This window comes from Molothrus ater, chromosome 5, assembly GCF_012460135.2.
Source record: "Molothrus ater isolate BHLD 08-10-18 breed brown headed cowbird chromosome 5, BPBGC_Mater_1.1, whole genome shotgun sequence".
NCBI lineage: Eukaryota > Metazoa > Chordata > Aves > Passeriformes > Icteridae > Molothrus > Molothrus ater.
This window is the reverse complement of record NC_050482.2, coordinates 59,570,827-59,593,213: the sequence shown is the minus strand read 5'-3', so window position 1 is coordinate 59,593,213 and position 22,387 is coordinate 59,570,827. Positions and strand designations below refer to the sequence as shown.

General features: G+C 46.4%; 1 protein-coding gene across 2 annotated transcripts; it reads right to left on the bottom strand.

Moving 5' to 3' along the window:
- Positions 1-3,298: 3,298 nt before the first annotated feature.
- Positions 3,299-20,738, bottom strand: WEE2 (WEE2 oocyte meiosis inhibiting kinase). Of its 2 annotated transcripts, XM_054514994.1 has the most exons (16): positions 20,256-20,603; positions 17,362-17,561; positions 16,775-16,823; positions 15,029-15,201; positions 14,268-14,389; positions 12,850-12,996; positions 11,963-12,064; positions 11,551-11,636; positions 10,509-10,679; positions 10,289-10,431; positions 7,816-7,852; positions 6,925-6,985; positions 5,874-6,014; positions 5,110-5,197; positions 4,502-4,590; positions 3,299-3,464 (listed from the first exon to the last, which is right to left on the bottom strand). In XM_054514994.1, the coding sequence occupies exons 1-16, from the start codon at positions 20,586-20,588 to the stop codon at positions 3,418-3,420; spliced, it is 1,989 nt and encodes a 662-aa protein (XP_054370969.1). In that variant the 5' UTR covers positions 20,589-20,603; the 3' UTR covers positions 3,299-3,417. The 2 variants fall into 2 exon arrangements, with proteins under 2 accessions (XP_054370969.1, XP_036256919.1); XM_036401026.2 differs by lacking the exons at positions 3,299-3,464; positions 4,502-4,590; positions 5,110-5,197; ... (1 more) ...; positions 6,925-6,985; positions 7,816-7,852 and adding an exon at positions 8,168-9,353 and having other exon boundaries at positions 20,256-20,738.
- Between the last annotated feature and the right edge of the window lie 1,649 nt (positions 20,739-22,387).

Below are 22,387 nucleotides of genomic sequence, written 5' to 3'. Positions count from 1 at the left end.
TCTTAATGAGTGCAGGACACAAATTTCAGGTCTAAGAATACAAAGAATAAACTAGCAGCCAATTCCCAACCACAGTTGTTACTGGAGATTTTTATTAAATGGCCAGGTATGGTAATGAGCTGAATTTTTTACGTGGGACTAAGCAACAAGCAGAAGAAAAATCTCACACACACTGGCACACGTTCCCCACAAGAGGATGTCTCAGGAGAAACCCTGTGAAAGCTATTTCTTTGTGTGTTGTGCAGACTTTACTTGCACTAACAAAGCAAATTTCTTGTGTAAATGAGATTTAAATCACACTGCTGTGCTGAGAAGCTCACCACTGCTAAGATAAACAGACACCAAGCCTTAGTTTGTACATTTAGACATGCTCAACTACTTGGCAAAAAGGCTTCCACCACAGAAATTTCAGAGTTAAAAATAGAAGGTGAGCTTGAGAATAGTAAAGTTTTCTTCCCACAATCCTGGCATTTCATTCCTTTTCTGACACATGAAAAAAGTGGGATAGCCAGCCCTACAGACAGCCTGTTACTAAACCCACATAATTGGTACACTGACAGAAATACAGGCTCCCTTTACCAGAATCTCTTGCTGTTGTACCCAGGGGTTTCTCTAAGCTCCAATTCGGCTTTCCTGTCCCTCTGCAAGGGCTTTCACCAGGCCCGCACAGGCACTGCTGGCCTTGAACTGAAGTGTGAGCTGTGTTTGGGAACAGACACAGTGCCCCCAACCCACAGAACACACAGGAGGAGAACAAGAGGGCTATTTTGGTGAAGCAGGACTTGATTTCTTTGGCTGAAGCATCTTCTCCTACTTCTTCAAGCCTCCTTATTTCTGTGAGCAGAGCAATTACTGCAGAGTAATGAGAAATAAAGTTGAAAGCAAGGTTGTCTTTGCTGTGTGACACAGGCACAATGCTGTGGTGTCTTCCTCACACCAGCCACAAAAACAAGCAGAGAAGAGTGTTTCCTAGACCTTACAGCAGGCTGACAGAAATAACTGAGTGCCATGGAGCTGCCTTGCAGACCAGAATAGCTCTGCCTCAGAGCTGCTCAGAAACGCTCCAAATACTTGGTGAACATGCTGACATTTTAAAAAGAAGTCACCCATATTTATCTTTTGTAATTATCTCCATAAATACATAAAATAAATTCCTTGTTAAGGTCAAACGCTTCTAAATATCCTGGTTGATGCAAGCAGCCAGGGTTTGCCTCATCAGGTTTACACAAGATGCTAACACTGACAAGAAAAAGCAGAATGCCATTTTCTAGGGCACACTGTGGGAAAACACTCATTGCCTAGTTACAAACAAGGAATCACTGTATTTCACTCAGGTGATACCATTCCCATTCCATTTCCTCACAGAACAAATACCTATCCATAAAAAAAAAAAACTCTGAAACCAACCAGATGCTATAGGAATGCTGATTTCACACAGGATTTTCTCACAAGTGAAATGACTTAGTTACAGATTAACTTTGCCCCAGAGTGGCAGAGCAGACACAAGATGAACAGCAAGCCTTTGCCACTGGTTATTTTTGCTGTAACTAGGGCAATGCAGAATCATTTGGGAAGGCCTGCCCTACTGCCAAGCTGTGCTGAACATTCAGCACACTGCTTCCAGTGTGTGCTCAAAGTCAGTGTGTGTTCTTTGTAGCAGGGCAATCTTTGAAGTGTACTAGCTACTTTAAATAGAACTGGAAGGGCAAGAAAACTCAGAGTTCTTGAGTAAATATTTTTCCTTGCTGGCACCTAATCCTAATACCTTGTGCTAGCTCTGCCCCTGTCTCCAGCTTGAGCCAGGGGCAGAGATTAGCAGGAGCCATGCAGCAGCTGCAGAGCTCTGGCAGTTCTGGCCTCTTCGTTGTGGTGGTGAAGGGAATCCTTGCTGCCACTCCTGCTCTGAGTCTGGAGGAGCAAGGCAGCTCCCAGACACCAAAACAGGCACTGCCATGAGCTCCACCACCACAGCAGAGTGCAAATTAAGGGACCACTGAATGAACAGCTCAGCACATCTGCTCAAGGCCTCCTAGCAGAAAGCTCAAGACAAACAGGAAAAATTTGTGCACAAACTACTTGGATCACTACTGTGCAAGAGCACCATCACAATTCTCACAGGAGTACAACAGGCTCAGATTAAACAAGTAGTTAAAGGAATTAAAGGCAGGATTTTCTATTTAAAAATACCTTCTCCTATGGATCACAACCCACTGAAGTAGCTAAGCCTTTGCAATACATCTGACACCCCACTATGCCAGTGACAGGGGCTCAGATACTTGTCAGAGCTTTAACATCAACCAGAAATAGATGCTGAATTGAAAGAATTGAAGTTTTTGTTAGAAAATGTGCACAGGGCATTAAAAAACGCTCAGCATTTTGTAGGGGAAAGAGCTGCAGACATTAATGTGTTCTGCACATTATCAGAGAGATGAGATCAAAATCGCCCGAAAGAGATGGGATCAGAGAGAGATAAGATACAAAATCCCACCAGCTCTGAAGACAGGAAATTGCCACTTCTAATACTTTTCTTTCCCTGTTGCATCACGTTGTATTACAGTGAGAATTTCCCCTTTCTCTTTTTTGTGTAGTAGAATTAAACACCTTTTAGATGAGCAGCTTCTTGCCAATAACACAGTAATTCCTGTGACAACAAAACGCGGTGAACAAGGGCCACTCCCACACTGCGACTCCCGGACCCGGAATGTTTTTCACGCTTTCCACGCGAGTGCCCGAAGGCACAGCCAAGGCAGCCGCTCCTCCAGCTCCTCCTGATGGCAAAGCACGGGCACAACACCCTATCGAGGGCCGGGATGGGAATGCTGGCGTCATCCTACACCAAACACCACAGCAAACAAGACCTAAGCAGGGCTTCGTGAAAGACAATACCGAGGATCAGCAGAGGGGCAGATGCAAATGCACAGGAAGCTTTCTCCGGGTCTGTGACAGAAATCTCCAGCTGAGCACTAGTCAAAGCCAATGGTTCTGCTTTAAACTCACTGTCCAGCTGGCTTAGAGAAGGAAAAACAGGGAATGACACCTATAGAACAGAGGAGGGATGCTAAAAGTGAGAGGGGATCAAGCTGGCAGGCCCGACAAGACAGGAGAGAGATTAAGGCAGACAAGGACAGAAGGTTTGAAATTGGCTGAAGATGCAAAGAGTGACTCCCCATTTACATATTCATCAAGAATTGATACAGCTGCCTAGGGTACTTCTCTTTAAAGAAGAAAAAAAAAGTAATCCAAAAGATCATAACAGAGAGAAAGCACATGGGAGAACAAAACACACAGAAATACCCTCTAGGTAACAAACATTTTATTTACTTCATAAAGAAACTACAGCAATATATGTGACTACAGAGTTACGAAGCACTGAAAAACCAAAGGAATGAAATGGCCTGGATCCAAGCACTAAGGACATCACACCTTTTCTCTCACCGAGCCATCACTCAGAAAAATCACATTATCTGAAAAAAAATTTAAAAAATTAATCTTGAGCATTGTTTTGCCTTGTTGTAAGCCTTCACACCATGAAGCCCAGGTATTTGTGTTAAAATAAGTTGCTAAGATGTGGATTTTGGAACAGAATAATAGTTGCTAAAACAAAACAGTGTCCAATACAAGGCTCCTTCTCTACCTCCCCTGAAAGCAGACAATTCAAGGTGGCCATATGTACCATGAAACAAGTGCTAAAGCTGATGAAAAGCTGCTGAACAGTGAAAGACACTAAAAACATTTTAAAATAATGGTTTAATTCTTTGACTACAATCTCCATCAGTTACAGCTTATTTCCCTTTTCTTTTGTCATGTTCACTCTGCACTATATAGTATACTATATACCATGTAAACAGCCTGTAGGACTATGGGAAGTTCCTACTTCATCAAACCTAAGGAATTTCTGAAGTGCCTTGAGACTAGGCCTCTTGAACAAGAATCCATTAGGAGAATACTAATTAAAAAAGAGAATTGCTTCTCCCTTCCAGTAATTGATAGCACTACTAGCATTTAAAGAGGCTGCAGAAAAATCCAGGAATATGACTGTTCCTTTTTTTCCCCCTCTCCTTTTCCTCTGTTCTAGTTTTTTTAGACATAGTTCTGTAACAGAAATGTTTGCTTTACTACCCAATTAATTTATCCCTTATTCAAAAGCAACACAGGAGCAGCTCTATCCACAATAAAGATGCTGCAGGATGCTCAGTATTTAAAGGCTCAAGGAAGAAGTTGAGTTTCCTTGTTTTCGTTGTTGTATCTCAAGGCACAAGTCTACTCCTTATCCATTCTGTGGGATAAGCAAATGACACCAACAGTTTGCAACTGGATATTCTCATTTTCTGTGTGTTTACAAGCAGTGCCAGAGGAAATCTGCTGGTAAACACTATCCATTCTCTCAAAATCCCTGAGTGTGGATACTGAGGATGAAGACAAACCAAGCTTCATTTCAGAGGTCCTCCACCCTCTTTTCATTTTAAAAGGGCGAAGGGCACCTTGGTGCTTTGCTCCTTACCTGCTATAATTGTTGTGGCCTGTCGCCTCACATTGTTCTTATCTGTATATTCACCATAATCTATCTTCCCTTCAACAAAGATTCGAGAGCTGAAAAAAAACAAGAATTTGATTTTGGTCAGAGAACTGTGCTGCTGTTTTCCACTCTGTAATCAATTTGGGATTGAATTTAAAATGTTGTCCTAAAGACCACATGTTCCAAAGCCCTGGCCATGGGCAGGAATACCATCCACTAGATCAGGCTGCTCAGAGCCTCATCCAGCCTGACTTTGAACACTTCCAGGGATGGGGCATCCACAGCATCTCTGGGCAACCTGTGCTAGGGCCTCACTACCTTGACAGTAAGGTTTACATCCATATATCCAACCTGAATTTCCCTTCTTTCACTTGGAGCCCATGACTCTTTGTCTTATCACTACACTTCCTGATGAAAAGGCTGAATTCAGAATCTGATTCAAGGTACACAGGCTTTTGTATCAGTTGTTTGTAGCTGCTCTGCTAACTTGTTTTATGCCACCTGTATCTTATTACAGCTCCTGGTCACCGTAATTATTACAGTAATCCATTATGAAGGCATTAAATCCTCACCCACATTTGTTTTTCACTTACCCCTTCCTCACATACTGATAGGTGACATCCCTGAGGCCAGGTCTGAAGACAGAGATCCTGTGCCATGTCGTCTTCTGACTGACATCACCTAGGGTACACAGAAGTAACAGAGCTGGATGCCAAATCCTCTTTGTGACACAAGACTCCGAAATTAGTTTCAACACATTTATATTCTCAAATTATGAGAAGTGATTTGAAAACAGAAGTATAGTAGCACTCCATCTCTCACTTCACTCCAGAATTAAATGTTCCACTCATCCTTGTCCAAACAAATTCTTGTGCAGAAGCACAGTTCAAACCAAGACATTGCTTTTTCTGTAAGACAATGCTCATGGTATTAATTTTTTTCCCCTCATGTAGTACCCACCATTCTAACACCCACATTTTTACCCTCAAACACTCCACACTGAATAGAATCTAGAGAATGAGACAGCTGCAGATGCAAACTGATGACAGAATCAATAAGAAAATTATGTTTTCTTTATTTTTCTCATCCTGAAATACAAGTAAGAACACAGAACCTGCTATGCCTCTGACACACCCCCACCAGTGACAAACTGCCCACTCAGCACACTCTCCTCTCCTCCTGAGGAAGGGCAACAGCAGATCAGTATATGCTGCTGGGCATCAGTGAGACATACACACACAAATGCACCAGCATCTCTGCTGAGCTCAAAGGAACCTTCCTGCACCCCAGAGATTTGCCAGTGTGCTGCTGCTGGCCCTGCAGCCGTGACCTGGGACACGTTGCTGTGCAGACTCACCTCCCTGGCCCACTTCACTATCTCCTGTCCGCCACATCTCATTGGTTGCAAGGGAAAATATGGTAACAGGATTTTTTCCTTCCACTTGCCTCATGATAGGGTCCTGTCCAACCCGACCAAGCAGCTGAACACGATTCATGGCTGAAACAAGAGAGACCAAACACACAGGTGAATTATGATCCTTCTAAGCATGGCAAGCCCTCAGTCAGCAGCTTTTCTCAAGGGCCAAGATCACAACTTTCTGCACCTCCTGAGCACTTTCATGTTCTTTTGACATTTGGCTTTTTCAGGCCCCAGCAGATGATTGACTGTGTCTGTACTGTCATTATCACTGTGAACTAACTGATTTAAAAAGCCAAAGGTTCCTTATCCTTTCTGTTCCATCTCTTTCCCAGATACATCCATGTATCACTTGAGACTAAACTGCATTGATGTGGCTTTTATTTGTTTCATAATGATAAAGCACAATGCACAGCAGTACCTTTGAAACAAAGTTGCATTACTGTACTCCATCCTCTGAATGAGTGAGTCAAGTTTTTATACCATTACCAGGCCTAGGCAGACACAGTCTATCCCTTCCTTCTCCATGTTCAAGGACAACTGGAAGAGGTCAGGAAGTATCCCTTGTGCACAATGAGCATGTGAAGTAAATAGTGAAGGCTGAAGTACACCTGCAGCAAACCCTGCTGGGGCAGGAGCACACACACAAGTGCCCCAGGAGTGTGAGAAACAAGCACACAAGAGACCTGAAGGCAGGTTTAGAAACCATGCCAAGAGCAGAGCCAAACCACTGCCACAGATAAAGCACAACTATCTGCCCTATAGAATGGCAGTCTTCATCACGGCTTTCTTCTTTCCCCCTAAAGTGCTGCTTCACCTGACAGAGACCAGACAGGAAGCCACTCAAGACTGTGGGCTTGAAACACAATCTTAGGTGCTAAACTGAGGAGCCACCATGCCTACTGCTTCTCTCCTGCCCTATTTCAGATGTCCTACAACTGAGATAAACACAATGAGTGTAACAACTAAATTGCATCTCAGGGGTACTTACATCTTTCAAGTACCAGTGAGTTAACCGTGTCAGAGTCATGTCTTACAAACTGGCGCAGCGCCTGAAGGAACAGAGAAATGTCAGTTTCCAAGACACAAACTAGGAACAGCATTCACAAGCCTTCACAACTTATTTTCTGAGCCCTTGCAGAGGCTCTGCAAGTATGGACTTTGCCAGGTAACTAATGGGGGACCTGAGGAGAGAAATCTATTCAGCCAAATGAAGCTAGTAAGATTGCTTAAAGAACATCTGGTTAAATCAAAGAGTGCCTAGAAAAAAGTGTGGCCCAAAGGTACCCCTTCAGCAATTATTTTTGAGACATGCAGTAACTACTGTTTTTCTGTAATATGTAAATAAGAGGGAAGGAGATTGTAGGAGAGTGGGGGTTTAGTTGTTTGAGCTTCAGCCTTTAGAAACAAACAGGTCTGATGGTTCTGCTGCAAAAAGTACATCCATCCCCTGGAATGAGCAGTGGATGCACTGACACCCTTGTTCCCAAGGCAAATCGAGGACACAAAATTCTTAGTAGTACAAGGGGGAAAGCTATATCGCAGCAAATATTCCATCTTAGAAGAGAGGCGGGGGGTGGGAGAGGGGAAAGCCCAGAAAGACTTCTGCCAGAGATCCACGTGCAGAAACTGGAAAAAAGGGCTCATTTCCCCGATCAGGTGGTTCCAGAGCTCTTTCTCCCCAAGGGCAGACCCAGCGCCGGGGCCCCGGCCCAGCGGGCACGGCCGGCCGAGGGCTCCGGGCGCTCGGCTCTGTCCGCCCCTCCCCTTCCCGGAGCGCTGTTCCGTGTCCGGAGAGCCGCTCCGGGCTCCCGGCGGGGCACAGGGGCTGGAGCCGCGGCTCCCCCGCCGCCCCGAGGGCGCCGGGCCCGCACGGCCCTACCTGCCACGCCGGTCGCCGCCACATGCTGCCGCCGAGCCTGCGCCTGGAGGGAAAAGCAGGGCTGAAGCAGCGCCCCACGGAGCCCCGACCCCGCGCCCTCCGCGCCGCTCCCGCCGCCGCCGCGCTGCGCCCGCGGCCGGCCGGAACAGGAAAGGGCCGGGCCGCGGGTTCCGGGCGGAAACGCGCCCCAGACCCGAGCAGCGCCTGCACCCCGAGCCCCCGCGGGACCCCGAAGTCGAGGAGGGGAAAAAACAAAAATAACCAACAAAATATCATCACTCCATCATCCGTTAAAAAAATGATAAAACCTTTATTCGCACTAAACGATAGGCTCGAACAGTTAAAAGCCAGCATGTGCAACATCGTAAAACAAACCAGTAAAAGCTGGAAATGAGCGAGTTACCAAGTGCTCTCGCATAGCAGTGCAGCGCTCTGTCCAACCAACACAAACAAGCGACAAGGACCCCCAAAGTTACATTTAGCGGGGAGAGGGGGAAGCGTGTATGAGATCTCAAATACGAAATACATACAACCATCAACATGGGCAACTCCAAAAAGCTGAAAGAGCCCTTTGTAATTGCCCTCCTCTTTGCCGAAAGGCTGCAGTTCACAGGCAGGTAGCTTCACCGTGTGCGAGGTACTGGAGGGGAATTGGGTACAGACAGACCCAGCTACCAACACCCTGCAGCTGCCTCCCCCAGGTGAACAAGGAATCCTCCCCGATTGACAGAAAGCGAGTCGGGCATCAGGGACTAACTAGTCTGTTAGAGCACACCCAGTTACAAAAATCTGAAAGAATGTTTTTCTTCAACTCCCACTCCTTAACTCAAAGTATTTCCTATGACTCTGTGTCCCCCCTCAGTGAAACACCACTCCAGCTGCACCCTGAGCCCCCCAGGACAGCTGTGTGTAACCAGCCTGGCTCCTGATGCGTAGCTAAAACTGGCTGCCATAGTCTCTGTCTGCTTGATCCTAGAAGGGGCCAGCTGTAGATGCTGTCTCCCTGTACAGCCATTATCACCCCTCTAAAAACACAGTCAGCCCAAGTGTTAAGACCACAAAGTCACCAATAACAGGGCCCAACTCAAGAAAGAGGGAAGTGAGTAGAGAAAATGTCATTCTTTTGTCACAGCAGAGTTACACTGAGTCTGTAGCAAGGCCAATTACACAAGAAATTAAGCAAGTAAAAGAGTAAGGACAACGTTAAATCCCATTATCCAACATTTGTAAGTCAGTCATTCTTTTCTCAGCCAACATCTCATAACTAACAGGGGAACAAAAAAAAAAAAAACAAACAGGAAGGGAGAATATGGGGCATTGGTCTGTGCAGACCCTCTGCTTTCACAGGGCCATCATTCAGCAGTCTTTGGACAGCACAAATTCAGAAACCCAGAGTAAAGCTAAAGGAGCGACAGCTCTTCCCTCCCACCAGACGCTTGCTCTTCTGCTTAGAAGAGGTTTCAGACTCTTGTAACTTGGCACTTCCTAAGGCTTGGTCCTTCATGAGGCTCTGGGCAAGGCGAGCTGCTTTAAGTTCCCTGCAGGGGGGAGACGAGGGAAGAGGAAAGCAAGAAAGCCATGTCATGTCATGGGCATGAATCCCCAGCAGCTACAGAAGCAAACTACGAACAATCTTGCATTAGAGGGTTACTGTACTACTCCAGCTCTGCTCGAAAGGGGCAGTTTCTCAGCCCAGAGGGTAACACGAAGATTACTGTAGCTGTCCCTAGAGGTCCTGTTTGAAAAGATAGGAGCTCTGAAGATTTACCAGAAGAAAACCATGTATCAGGTCAGCAACACACTGGCACCAGTATGGGGAGCACCTGGCTCAGTTTTTCTCCCATTGTTTCAGATAGTTGTGAGTGCTGAAACTTAGATCAACGTCATCTCATACATATATAATACCTAAATAAAGGCAGATGCTTCTTTTCCATTGCCTTTCATCCCTTTCTGGTACTTGCTATTCTTCCAGATCATTCACTCTTCTGTCTGCACAGAAAACCTCCTCCCCAGCTGAGCACTGAACTTAGAGGGGTTGTGGGGCAGTTCTTAGATCCCAGCACTCCAAAACACTGCTGCCAACAGCAGTGAGAGGGAACAAGGGAAATCTGCCACCACCTGATATTTCTCTTCCTTCTATGCTTAGCCCACTATCTCAGTGCATTATCAATTCCTCATCTGCCCACTGGCTGCAGGTTGTATCAGCATTTTACACCACCAGTGGTTGCAGGAAGTGCACGAGTTCACTGTTAAAACTCAGCCAGCTCCTCCAAGCCAGAGCTGAAGCACAGCTGCTGCCTGGGCACTGCAAGTCCCTGTTTTACATCCCCATCATCCCCCCAGCTCCAGGCACAGGAACTGGCTGGGGATTTCTGCACGCGCATTCTCCTAGCACTACCACCCTCCATTCGAAGCTGGTGGCCAGCATGGTCGTGCCCACACCTTCTCCCCTTCATGCCCAAGCCAGCCCTACCTTTCCAGCATGGCAGTCTTGCATTTCTCCATATTGAGCTGCTCCTGGAGCTGCACAGCTTTTCCACAGGAAGGACGGAGAACAGGGTGTTTGGTGAGAGCCGTGGCAGAAGGTCTTTGTGCTGGGTCAGGGTGGATCATGAGCTAGAAGGCAAAGGAGTTCAGAGTTTAACACTCCCATCACATGCCAGCTGCAAAAGCCACCATCCTGTCATCCTCACCTTGAGGAGCTCAAGAAAACGGTGGGGAAGCTTCTGGGGGATGGGTGGGATGTTGCCTTTGCGGATGTGGTGCCACAGGGCCCCATTGTGGGGCAGTGGCGCTGTCCCAGCTGCCAGAGCCACCGTGAGTGCCAGGGCAAAGATGTCTGCCTTGGGCAGGTAGCAGTATTGCTGCAGAGAGAAGGGAAAGCTGTTAGAAAGGAACATCTTGCTGCACTAAGCAAAGGTGAGGTGTGGTATGAGCTCAAAAACAAACAGCCAAGCAAATGTGTGTATGTAGCACTGCCTTCAGTGAGCTGTTTCCTGCTCTTCAGCATGAAAGCACTGGCAGCAGGCAGTAGGACTAACCAGCAGCACGTTGGATCTCAGCCAGCCATAAGGACCTTGCAGGCCACGTTGGAATCACTGCAGTAACTCCAGAGGATGGCCTAACACATGTGTACCTCCAGCCTCCACCACAAGGCAATAAGCTACCCAAGCCCAACTCAAACTGAAGGCTCATCTCATACATTGGCCCAATAGTTCCTAAATCCACTTGCAGCACAGATACTGTCCCTTAAATATCTGAACAACACATCCAAGCTGGTTGTTCAATTCTGATTCCCTTTCCATTTGTTGGCTGGAGTGTCAAAACTGCAGTCAGTTTAAGAGATATGTTGTGCCTCCCACCACTATTTGTTCAGCATTTGTTTTACAACGCATCTGTCTGGGTAAATATATTCCTCAATAATCACATCCAGTAGTTTCATCTCAGCTGGATATGCAAATCAAATGTCTTTAAACTGATAAAGGTTTTGTCTCACTGATCCCTCAAGGGGAATAGTTGCAATAATCCAATGATAGCTACTTATGAAGTATTTACATATTAACTAAGTATTTACATGATAAGACTCACACCATTATTGTTCACGATAAAGTGCTAATTTCACAGATTTCACAGCCAGACCAGAGAGATGAAAGAGGAGATAAGGTGAGGAACAAGTCAGACTAATGACTGCTCTACAGCTGATCTCTCCCCACTGCCCTGCTCTAACAGTTTTACCTCTTGCAAAATTTCATTGGCCAAAAACCGTCTGTCTCCTTCCTCCACCTGAGGGTTTGTTATTGATGTCACATGTCCAAGGTCACCTGAGACAAAGAGCAAGCAGCTGAAATGTAATGAAGCAAACTGAAGTCATTCTCCAATAAAAGCCTGCACTTTATAGGCACCAACAGAGAAATACTGAGTAAGAGAGCAAGCCTGCTCCTAACTCAGGAATCTGCACTTGGAAACAAGCACATGAATTTTCTGTGACTTGTCTTCTTACAGGAATTAATCCTGGTGAGTAATTGGGGCATTCATGACTATCCTATCAGTTCTGTGTGCAAGATTCCTCAGCCAGAGGACACAGCAGTCTCAGGCAGTAACGGGCAGCCCTAATCTTAGGCCAGCTGTAAAGTAGGCTAAAACCTACCAATCTTATACACCACACCAGGAGAGAACTCATCTTCACTGTCACTCTCCTCCTGCCCAGCAGGGCCTGAAACTGCCAGCTTGTGACAGATGAAGATATTACCTGCAAGACAGAGAAGTTTAGCAGTAAGGTGATATGATATACCAGCAGTCAGGCTGCAGCAGCCTGACAACTCTGTCAAAATCCCACCTGTCAAAGTAGTTAAGCTTTGCAGCCAGAGAAATTATGCACATGCTTCCCACCTAGTAGTCAGCTTTCTGCCCAGCTCACATTCAGCCACACAGCTGGCATAAGACAGTTCTATCTTGTGCATAAAATATCCCAGTGAAATCAGCTTCCCCCTCCCTCTGCCCTCTATGGGAGAAGCATAATTTCAGCAGGAAAAAGGAGTTCCCCTCTAAGAATATTAACTATGTGACAGAGGAGAAGCATTGCCCTGGAGGTGACCATCCTGCAGAGAGGAAACTGTGTTTCTGTTTTTGCAGGAACTTAATCCCCCCCAAGGTAGCTAAACACACAAAAGACAAGTGTTGTGCAACAGGACAGTAAATAAGGAAGTGCCCATCTTCCCTGGCAGCCCTACTTGCTCCATCAGTATGCAGGTGATTCCCATGAGCTAGGATTACAAAGGTCAGGAGACAGGAGTAAAATGCTGCCAACGATCAGAAAAAAAAAATCTCAAATTTAGAGCAGCAGTAGTGGCACAAGGCACAAATCAAAATAAAAATTAAAAAAAAAAAAAAACAAAGCACCATACACAAGACAAGGGCAAGGTCCTCTTTTCTTTGGAGTACTACAATCAGTCCACTCAGAAGGATTTATTACAGGTCCTACCCCTGAGGGTTCACTAGGAAACCCTCCACAAAGGAGAAGGGCACTCTACTTACTAGGTTTGATATCCAGGTGCACAAGGCCAGAGTTGTGGATGTATTTTAGACCCATGGAGACTTGCAGCAATATTTCCTTCAGCTCTCCTTCTGGGAAATACTGCCCAAGCTTTGCATTTTCCAGCAGCGCATCTTGGAGACTCCCACCTAGAGGAAAACAGTCAGCCTGAGACCTGACAGAGGTTTTATGGAACAGCATGTTTGAAACAGTTTAGCTGCCCAGAACACTTGGAGGCTGGCTAGTGACAAACCCCCAACCCCAGCAGCTCTGTGTGCTCTCCTGAGCAAACCTGGCCATCACCACTTGGCTGCAGCCTTCCCACTGCCCTGGAACGCCCAGCCTGCTGCTCAACAAGGATGGCCAACTGCAGTTCTACCTCCAGCCTACAGCTCTACATCCTGCCAGGAGGGCTGACCTCTTAATGATGCTGGTGCTGCTGCAAGTGAACAACAGAAAAATTAATTGCTTCTGCTGTGCTTAGATGCAGAAAGCAGGTGTAGGAATGGTGGAACAAGGAAATTCAGTTCCCACTGGCAGATCTTCGACTGAAAAGCATTAACATTTGACACAGTTTTGTGAGTCTCCATCAAGACACTTTGGATATTTCAGAGCTAGAAGCTATCATAGCCTTTGTCTCCATCAGCTTACTTTTGACCACCTCTCCTTTAGCCTCAGATGTTCAGCCACCAGACACAAGCAGTACACTGATGCTGCAGCAATGAGCACCACAGTTTGTGTTTGCCTCCACCAGATTTTAGAGCAATACTCCAAACAGCTGTCACCACTCTTCATTGAGCCCCAAGACTACAGCTGCAGTCCAAAGATGAACACTACATATTTGCGTTCAGCAACTCTGGCAGCTAAAGGCATCTTTTCCAATTTCTCTCAAGGAGTGGTGTTGCCAAGGGCAAACTTCAGTAAGAGTTTGCCACCCTGCCTGCAGCAGCCCATTTATACTTAGCCTCATCATTTGCTCCATTCCTCTGCAGCTGTAAACCCCTTTTTTCTAGTCAGGATTCAAGGTACCTTCATCCAACCAGTCACTGTCCACCCCCATTAAGAGGAGGTTTTGCCAAGATACAGGGACCTTGAGTCAGCAGCTCTTGAGTCATTCATATCAGGTGTTACCTGGACAGTCTCAGCACAACACTGAGCATCAGAATGGGGAATGCTTTTCCAGGCCAGCCAAAACAGAGAAACAGCTTTCAAATCCCAGCAGTACAAAATTCCACTGCTTCTTAAACATTAGCACACTCAGAGCTTCACCTAAATATTATGTGCCCTTACTGGATTCTCCACAGAAATGCAGCCCCAGGGCAGTTTGCTTTGTTGTAAGCCACAACACCCACATGAAGGTACAAAAGAAGGGATCTTTGCCCATGCTGGGATGTCAGCCTTGAGCAGGGTGCACCCTTACCATTGCAGTGCTCATTCTGGATAATCATGTGGTCATCCTCCGCCCAGGCCGAGTAGTAGCGCACGACGTGGGGGTGGTGCCCCAGCACGGCGTGGGCATACACCTCCCGCAGGGCCAGCTGCCTAGGGGGCACACAGGGAAAAAGCTGAGGTGACAGGCTGCCAGAGGGTACCAGGCACCAGGAGAGGAGCCCTGCCAAAGTCCTGAACCCCTCTGTTCCCCCTTTCTCTCAGGTTTTGACAGACAGACTGGCTCTCCCAGCTGCTGAGGCAAAACCTGCCCTTGCTCAAACGCCCTGAGCAGCTGTTAAAGAAAAAAATTGCTGAACAAGTCTTTTAATAAAGAGGCAAAGGCAGCAGCAGCTTCAAAGACTTTGCTTTAGCTACAGGACACCACAAGCTGGTCAATATGGATAAGAGTAGTGCTGGCCATACAGCAAGGCAGGGACAGCAGTATGTCTGTCAAATAAACTTCTTGACAGTTATTGTAAAGAAACTCTCTGCATGGACCCAAGGTGTTCAGGTATTCCATCCTCCCACTTTGCAGCGCATGTGGCTTCTTCCTTCCCTAGACATTTACATCCCATAGTTGTATAGTGGTATCTTCCCCCACGTTCCCAGCTGTTACTTGTGTGCAGCAGTAGCCAATTCTTGCTCATGCCACCCATCAGATGCTTTTAGATCCACACTCCCTCCTTCCCATCACACCTCTCAAGAACATGCCCATCACTTCAACTGGCAGATTCCAGCAAGCACACTCACTCATCTGAGGATCCTGCCAGAGGCCTTTTGGAGCGTTTGATGGCATAAACACATCCATCAAGGCGTTTGATGCACTTGTAGACAGAGCCAAATTCCCCCACACCAATTTTTTCTAGTTCCAGGAACTCCTTCTTGTAGCGGGAAACCATATTGCTCGCCTTCAGAGCGTATCTCTGCAAAGAGACAAAAACAGCAAAGGCAAACAGGAGCTGAAAGCCCCAATAGCTGTCATTGTCCTAGAAGTGTGTAACACTTATTGTCACTGAGCACCCCCATTGCTCCCTCTCCCATTCTGGGTGCTCATCCAGGCATAGGTGCAGGTGTGTGGCCAGTTCTTGAAACAGCCATTTCAGTTCTTGAAATCACCTTTCACTTGTGTTTTTTCTGACCACTTTAAGGCCACCTTCCCTGGGTTGGCCAAGCTGCAAGGCTGGTTGGTTTTATATAATCAGGATTTGTTAGCCATAGAGGTAGAAATTGTAGTTAAGGAGAAATTTAGTCTAGTTGGCTGTATATGCCTAAGCTCCTTGGGTTACTGCCATGAAATCCCTTCTCCTGATAACCCAGACCAGTTCCCACAGCTGATGGAGTCACTCAGGGGTGAACAGCAGGCAACAACAAGGTGTTGGTCTAAAGACAGGACTAGAGAAGCCCTTAGATCTATTGCCCATTTTGAGCTCAGGAGAGGAGCTTGGTGTGTTGGCTCTGTGTGACCCCAGCTATGCAAGAGCAGCTCTGCCCTGGCAGCTGAGGTTGCCTGCAGCCAAGGCCATTCTGTATCAGCTCAGGCTCTGCAGGTTTGAAGCACCAGCTGTTGGCTCATGGCAGATTAGCTGGTCTCAGGGTATTTGTTTGTATTCTCACTGAAATCTCACCCAGAGGCACTTTTCCACAAAGAGTTGAAAGCTGGCAGAACTGCTGGAACATAATTATTGCTACAATAATGGCCACTAGGGATTGAGGAACTGCTGGTGCTGCTGGGAGAGTGATGCCTACTGGCAGGGGAAATAAGTAAAGAAAAGATAAGCACTGGAGCATGAAGTGAACAACAGGAGTGATCTAGGTGATTTTTCTCCATCCCTTACAGGGACAGCAGCTCATGTTGCTCAGTGGCTTCCACAGCAACTGCTGTGATTGCTGTAGTTTATGATACAGAGGAGAAGGTAAGAGTTGGTCCTCACAGCCAGTAAAGTGTGGCTCACATGAAACAGCAGCCCTTCCCAACAGGTTGCATTTCATAAGGCAGCTGTATTTTACACTATCTTAAGAAGCTTGGCAGTAAAAATACCTCCCGCTACACAATTTTATACCTATATTACACACTCAATCTCATGTGCAATCAAGCAGAATAATATTCCAGTAATTCACAGGTTACTTGAGGCTTTCTTCTAGGTAAAACAATAATTGTGGCAGCCTGGATGTTGCCTGGGGGCAGATTTGCTCTGCAGGTGTAGTTTTTCCAGGGAGCTCATTTGCCTGCAATCCCAGTCTGCTCGGCTAGAGGGTACCGTTGTCCTTCCATAAGCCTGGCTATTGCAGTTGGAAACAGCAATTCCACCTTTTCCAAGTTTGTCATCGCGAACAAACGTTAACAAAACATTCAGCTTAAACCTTTTCTGTCACAGGTATTCATCCTCTGGCACGGTGCCATGGTTTCTACTCCAATAACAGAATAAATTCTATCAAACACCAAGCTTTTGCAAACACCTTATCCACTCTGTGGGAGGAAAATGTACAGACACTCACCTTTGTAGGCAGCTCCTTTTTAATCTGGCTTCCTGGGTGAGAATCCTTCCTATAACAGAAGATTAGGAAAGTCGGGTGTATCATTTCAGTGCAGCAATCCAACTGGGTTTGAAATGAAAACATCTTTCAAATGAGCCTCCAAACCTTGCTTCACAGCCTAATCACGTATTTTATAGAGTTGATAGACAAGTTTTTAGTTGTGCTCTTAAAGACTGGAGTCCCAGGTTGGGAATTCTTTGTTCCCACTTAGGAGGCCTCCACAAAGCAATTTCAGCACTGCCCACAGGACACAGTGGCATTTCCAGAGGCATCATCCCCCTGGCCTCCTTATTCCTGCTGAAGCTGCAGCCATAGCACTGAAAAGAGCTCTTGATCCCCCACTTACCTTTGTGAACAGAGGCAATGATTGATTTTTATTTATACTTCTGTTACCTTGATACATCTGCTAACATTTACTCTACAGCAACGAATACTACAGAACCAGATGATTCATTGTTAGCAAATAAGTCCAGATACTGAACATCTCCATTGCTTATCCCCTTCCAGCAGTCTGATTTCAGTCTGCTGCCTAAGAGAAGCTCACTTACAGCTCTCCTGCAGCCTTCCTCTTCCCATTAGGATGGAAGAGCGTTTGTCGATAGGACTCAGGTGTGAAGGGGTTAATGTTGACAAGAGAAGCGTGGGAGGAGTCCTCAGGCTCAGCACGGGGAGTGAGCCTCAGGTGTCGGAGGCCTTTGGGCGGGACCTTTGTTGCAGATGAAGGAAAAGCTGTCTTCGATAACAGGCTCTGTGTTGAGAGAGGAAAAAATAAGTGGCAAATAAACCAGGACATTTTTTTTGTTGTTATTTCAGAATAAAATTCTTGTTCTCCTGTAACTCAAGGAGAACTCAGCTCCCTTCCTTGGCAGAGCTGAATCATTAAATCCCTGTGTCCCTAGTTTAGTCCCCACAGTTTTCATTTTCCACAAAGCATTCCATTCTTTGTTAAGCCCTTTCATAGTCTATTCCCTGCTCACTTGGGCAAGGCCTGCAGAGCCATTCTGGCAATCACAGTCCTCAAGAGGAGCCAGCTGCTCCCCTTTCCATCCTACAGAGAGGTAGAAATTGCATCCTATGTTGTATTAAAATGGAAGACCTAGTTCTGCCAGGCATGGACCATTGCATCAGTTCAGTCAGGACAGGTTTGTCAGGAGATGAGCTAGAACACCAGCCAGATTTCCCAGCACTTAGCAGCATTAGGGTAGAGGAAGTTGCTAGAAATATTTTTTTATATGGCTACTAGCAAAGAAAAATGAACCCATTTCTCCTCACAAGTAAAAACCAGAGTTTCAGAAATTAAAATTCAGAAAGAAGATCTGGATCTTCTGTAGTTCACCTTGCCACAGAACACAGGCCATTGTGTTTCACTCACTGGTCCAGAACCTTGGACCATAGAAAGTATATTCAGCAGTCTTGAGCTGAAGACAAAAATCTGCTCTCTCTGGTTTGACTCCTTCAGTAACCATGAGCTTTTAAAAAAATACATTTGGTTTTGACTTGTTTCAGCTTCAAGAGAGTGGTTTACAGTCTAAAGGATCATTTAACATTGTGCTTTCTTTTAGTTAAAAGCCCTTTAAGAACACAAAGTCTCCCTGTTGAAGATCAAGGCACTCTATATCTTTTCAATCCCACAGTGGTCTCACTATTACAATCCTGGAGCCCCATCTCCACTCACTTCTGGTGGCTCTGCCTGAAGTTTTAGACAGGGCTCTGCTCTCTCATCCTTTCTATCACTTTCAGATGGTCTAAGGCCAAAACTCCCAGATTTGTCTACAGGCAGATTTAGGCCCTTTAGAGCCCATCTTTTGCAGCATGCTTGGAATACAAGACCTTTATCCCAGGAGAGAAAGGAAAATAAATGGTTGATTTCATGTGATTGCTGCTTATGGGCTACAACATGACAAACTACAAGTTTTGAATCATTCAGCCAACATGTTACCTACACAATGCACACCCTGAAAGCAGCATTCCCTACCTGCAGCCCATCTGCTCTGGAGAAGATTTTTATACACCTCTATTGTGGTTTAACCCCAGCCCTCTGCTTTTGAACCCTTTGCTCACAGCTACAATGCCTTCCTCAGTGGGATGGGGAGCAGAAATAGGGAAAAACAGGTAAAGCCTGTGGGTTGAGAAAAGAACAATTTAATGATTAATACAAAATATAATCATTATTATTGCTATGAAAAGAGAAATAAAACCCAAGACAGACAAGTGATTCACAATTGCTCACCACCTGCTGACTGATGTCCAGCCCATCCCTGGGCCCTAATCAGCCCCTCCTGGCTAATTTCCTTCTGTTTATATGTTGAGCATGACATTCTATGGTATGAACTTTCCTCTGGTTTGTTCCTGGCAGCTGTCCTGGCTTTGGAGCCACACAGCTGCAGGTGCTTCTGCTCACTGGCAGAACATGGGAAACTGAAAAGTCCTTGACTTTGGGTAAACACCACTCAGCAACAGCCATGTTTTAGCAACACTGTCCTGAAGCCCAAAATCACAATGCAGTACCAGTTACTAGGACAAAATTAACTCCATCCAAAGCAAGGACAACTTCTCACCTATGTTAAGGTGAGATTTAGGGAGATTTCTTATAAAGGGTCACTGCAGGAAATTTTTTGAGGCATGCCCTTTAGATGCTTTCCCTTAGAGAGTGGCAGGCCATTCCTCAGGAAATATTGCCACACAGTCAATCATATAAAGCCAGAGGATCATCCTTCTCTCCACACAGTCAGGTTTCTGGAGGAGGACAGAAGTCACAGCCTAGCTCAGAAGCATTAAAGCACTGATCCTCTGTGTACCACTTGAGGAAAGGAGCAAACAATCTATCAGTAGAGCAGGAACATTGAGAGAAGAGCAACAGCCACGCTTCACTGCAGGTCTGGACTGCTTGGAGCCATGCACACACCAGAAATCATCTAGGAAGAGAGAAGCTGGTGCCAAGTCTCCACCTGTGCTTACTCAAGACAAAAAGCAGTTGTATTCTACTCTCTCCAAGAAGTTACACATAAAACAGGGGCTGGGATCATTCTCCCAAGAAACTGGCTCGATAGCTAAGTTACATTTTAGGACAGTGACACAGGTGAAGAGAGGCTAACTCCCCTCCACAAGCTTACATTGGTTTGCTACCCTTCCACAGGAGATTTGCTGCCCTGAGAGCAAAGCCCTGCTTTCTTCAGATCTGCTAAGCAATTCTTTCCCACAAAAAGGAACACTGTGGCACCAGACAACAAGCTGGCTGGAGCTGACCACTCCTGCCAGGTGAAGTACACATCCCAGCCATAATGCCACTTCCAATTTTCAACACCAAACCTGTTAGCATCCAAAAATGTGCTGAACAGAGCAGCAAGTGCAGCTCCCTACCTCCAAGCTCCCCCCCAAACCACGAGCTTCTTGAAGGGAGATGCATTTCTCTCCTACAGAGGCACCCCAGACCTGCCATTACCTTAGGAGTGTGTGGGGTGTCACAGAGCTGCAGCTTTTTCCAGGTGATGTGCAGTGGTGTCTCAGGTTTACTCCAGCTCTTGCTCACAGATGGGGAAGACTTCAGGGTGGGACTCATCCAGGCTTTTGTTCTGCTCAGGAAAATCTCACTAAGCTTTCTCTGAGGGGTTTTTGGCAGAGGACTGCTCTCTTGCCATTTCTGGAACTCTGAGCTTCTGGGGGGGCTCAAGTTCAGGGAGTCCTCCTCATTTACACTTCTTTCTTCACTCTCTTCACCACAACTGGAAAAGTCCAGTCGCTGGATGAATTCATTGTTGTTGTCCCAGTCATCCATGTTAGCACATGAAACAGAGCAGTAGAGCTGATACTGGCCTGTTTTGTTAAGGAGACAGAAAGGCAGCATTATTTACAGATAAACCATCTTCTTCCTCGCTTCATTAAGGGCATCAGTTCTGCTGACCACACTCTGCAATCGCACACACACAGAAACCTTGATCATTCATCAGTGTAACCAGACAGCATTGGTTAATGAAGAGCACCCCAGAATTACCAGGTACAAAGCCATTCCACTACTGCTCACGTAAAAACAGATTTTTGCTTTTTGCCTTACTGGCATAAGTCAGATACAACTCAGAAGCCACTGCCTTTGCTAGTAAGTTTCCAAGAGAACTCCACTCTCCCCTGTTCCCATCACACAAGGAAACAGATATTAAAGAATAACACACACAGCCTCCACTCACTCTCTTCTACATTAAATTTCTCAACCAGAGGGAGGGAAAAAAAAAAAAATCCATGCTACATACAGATGTAAAAGCAGAGGGTGCCCCAGGGAGTCACCAGACACCCCACAGACAGCCTCTCGCCTGCCCTGGGCCATTTATAACCACCCCACACCTGAGCCAATGCTAATGGGAAACATCTGGAGCTTGGCAGCACCTGTCCACAGTTGCCTGGTGCATGAGGAATTCTCTCTGGATGTGGATTTGCAGTGCCAACAACCAGCTCTGAAAGGAGCTCGACTCCCTCTCAGTCTGTCATCTCCCTGCTCCTGCATGCTTATCCCTTCTCCAGCTTCCTGGGGTCTGGAAGGGGGGGTGATGTTTGCTGACAGCCTGTCTGCTCCATAATCCCATCAGAGATCCAGCCTTTGTAGGCTTTACCTTTTACCTGTATGCCCCTGTGATGATGGGGCCCTGTGTTTCATCCTTTAATCTGAATTTCACTTCCTGCATTTAGTTATGTGTTAGTGTGGGCAAGCATTGCAGCCTGCATGGAGAGGACATTAGCCTAATTTATAAGTACAGATTTATGAATGTATCATTTATAAGACTTCAGGAGAGAGTCAGGAGCCATACACAGGTCTGGGTACAGCTTCCCATTTGGGGTTTCAAAGGAGAGGAGGGAGGAGCTGTGCTGGGAAGGCAGCCCCAGAGGTGGGGTTGCTCTGTTCAGGTCAGTGTCTCTCCTCACTGCAGCTCTTTGTAAAAACCAGGAATCTTCTGAGCCTTTGGCAACCTGTGTTTCAAAGTGGGACTAGAGCAAGTTTTAACTAATTGGGGACAAGGTTACAGCAGCCTTTTCTCTTAGCCTTGAGGAGAGCTGCCAGAAGGATGTGCAGAGATTGGAGTGCTGCTGCCCATAGGAGATGGGTGCTTGGCAGAAGCAGCACCTGCTTTCCTTTGCACACATCAAGGCAATTCCCACCAGAACACACAGGGCCACACAGGGATGAGCTCTCTGTGCTCTCCTAACCCATTCCTTAAATGAAAATTATGGCCTTATGAGTCTCTGAAACTGCTTCTTAAGACTGTGATGAACAATTCATTTGACAGAGAAATGATTTGTATCCAATTCACCAAAACAGCCTCAGGAGGACATGCCAGGAGCCCAGTGCTGGTTGCATCTGGCCCAGAGTTGCAGTATTTCTTGCAGGCACAGAGCTGTTGCTGCTATGCAGCCTCTCTTAGCCTGAAATGCAGCTGCTGCATCTCCCTGTGCCTTATCCTGAGTGAGGTCCAAAAGCCTGGCAGTGCCAGCGCTGGCTGCTGTGACAAGCTGTGTCTGCAGCATCTGGCCAGCTGAGATCCAGGGCCACTTCAGTACTGCTGGGATCTGACTGCATCCATCAGATGT

Excerpts from the sequence above, each read along its gene's own strand:
- WEE2 (XM_054514994.1), bottom strand. The coding sequence starts at position 20,588 with ATGGATGACTGGGACAACAACAATGAATTCATCCAGCGACTGGACTTT. Across the intron at positions 14,390-15,028 it reads CTGGCAGGATCCTCAGATGA|GCAGCTGGCCCTGCGGGAGG; the intron begins GTGAGTGTGCTT and ends TGTGCCCCCTAG. Across the intron at positions 4,591-5,109 it reads TATCAGTATGTGAGGAAGGG|CTCTCGAATCTTTGTTGAAG; the intron begins GTAAGTGAAAAA and ends GTTTTTTTTCAG.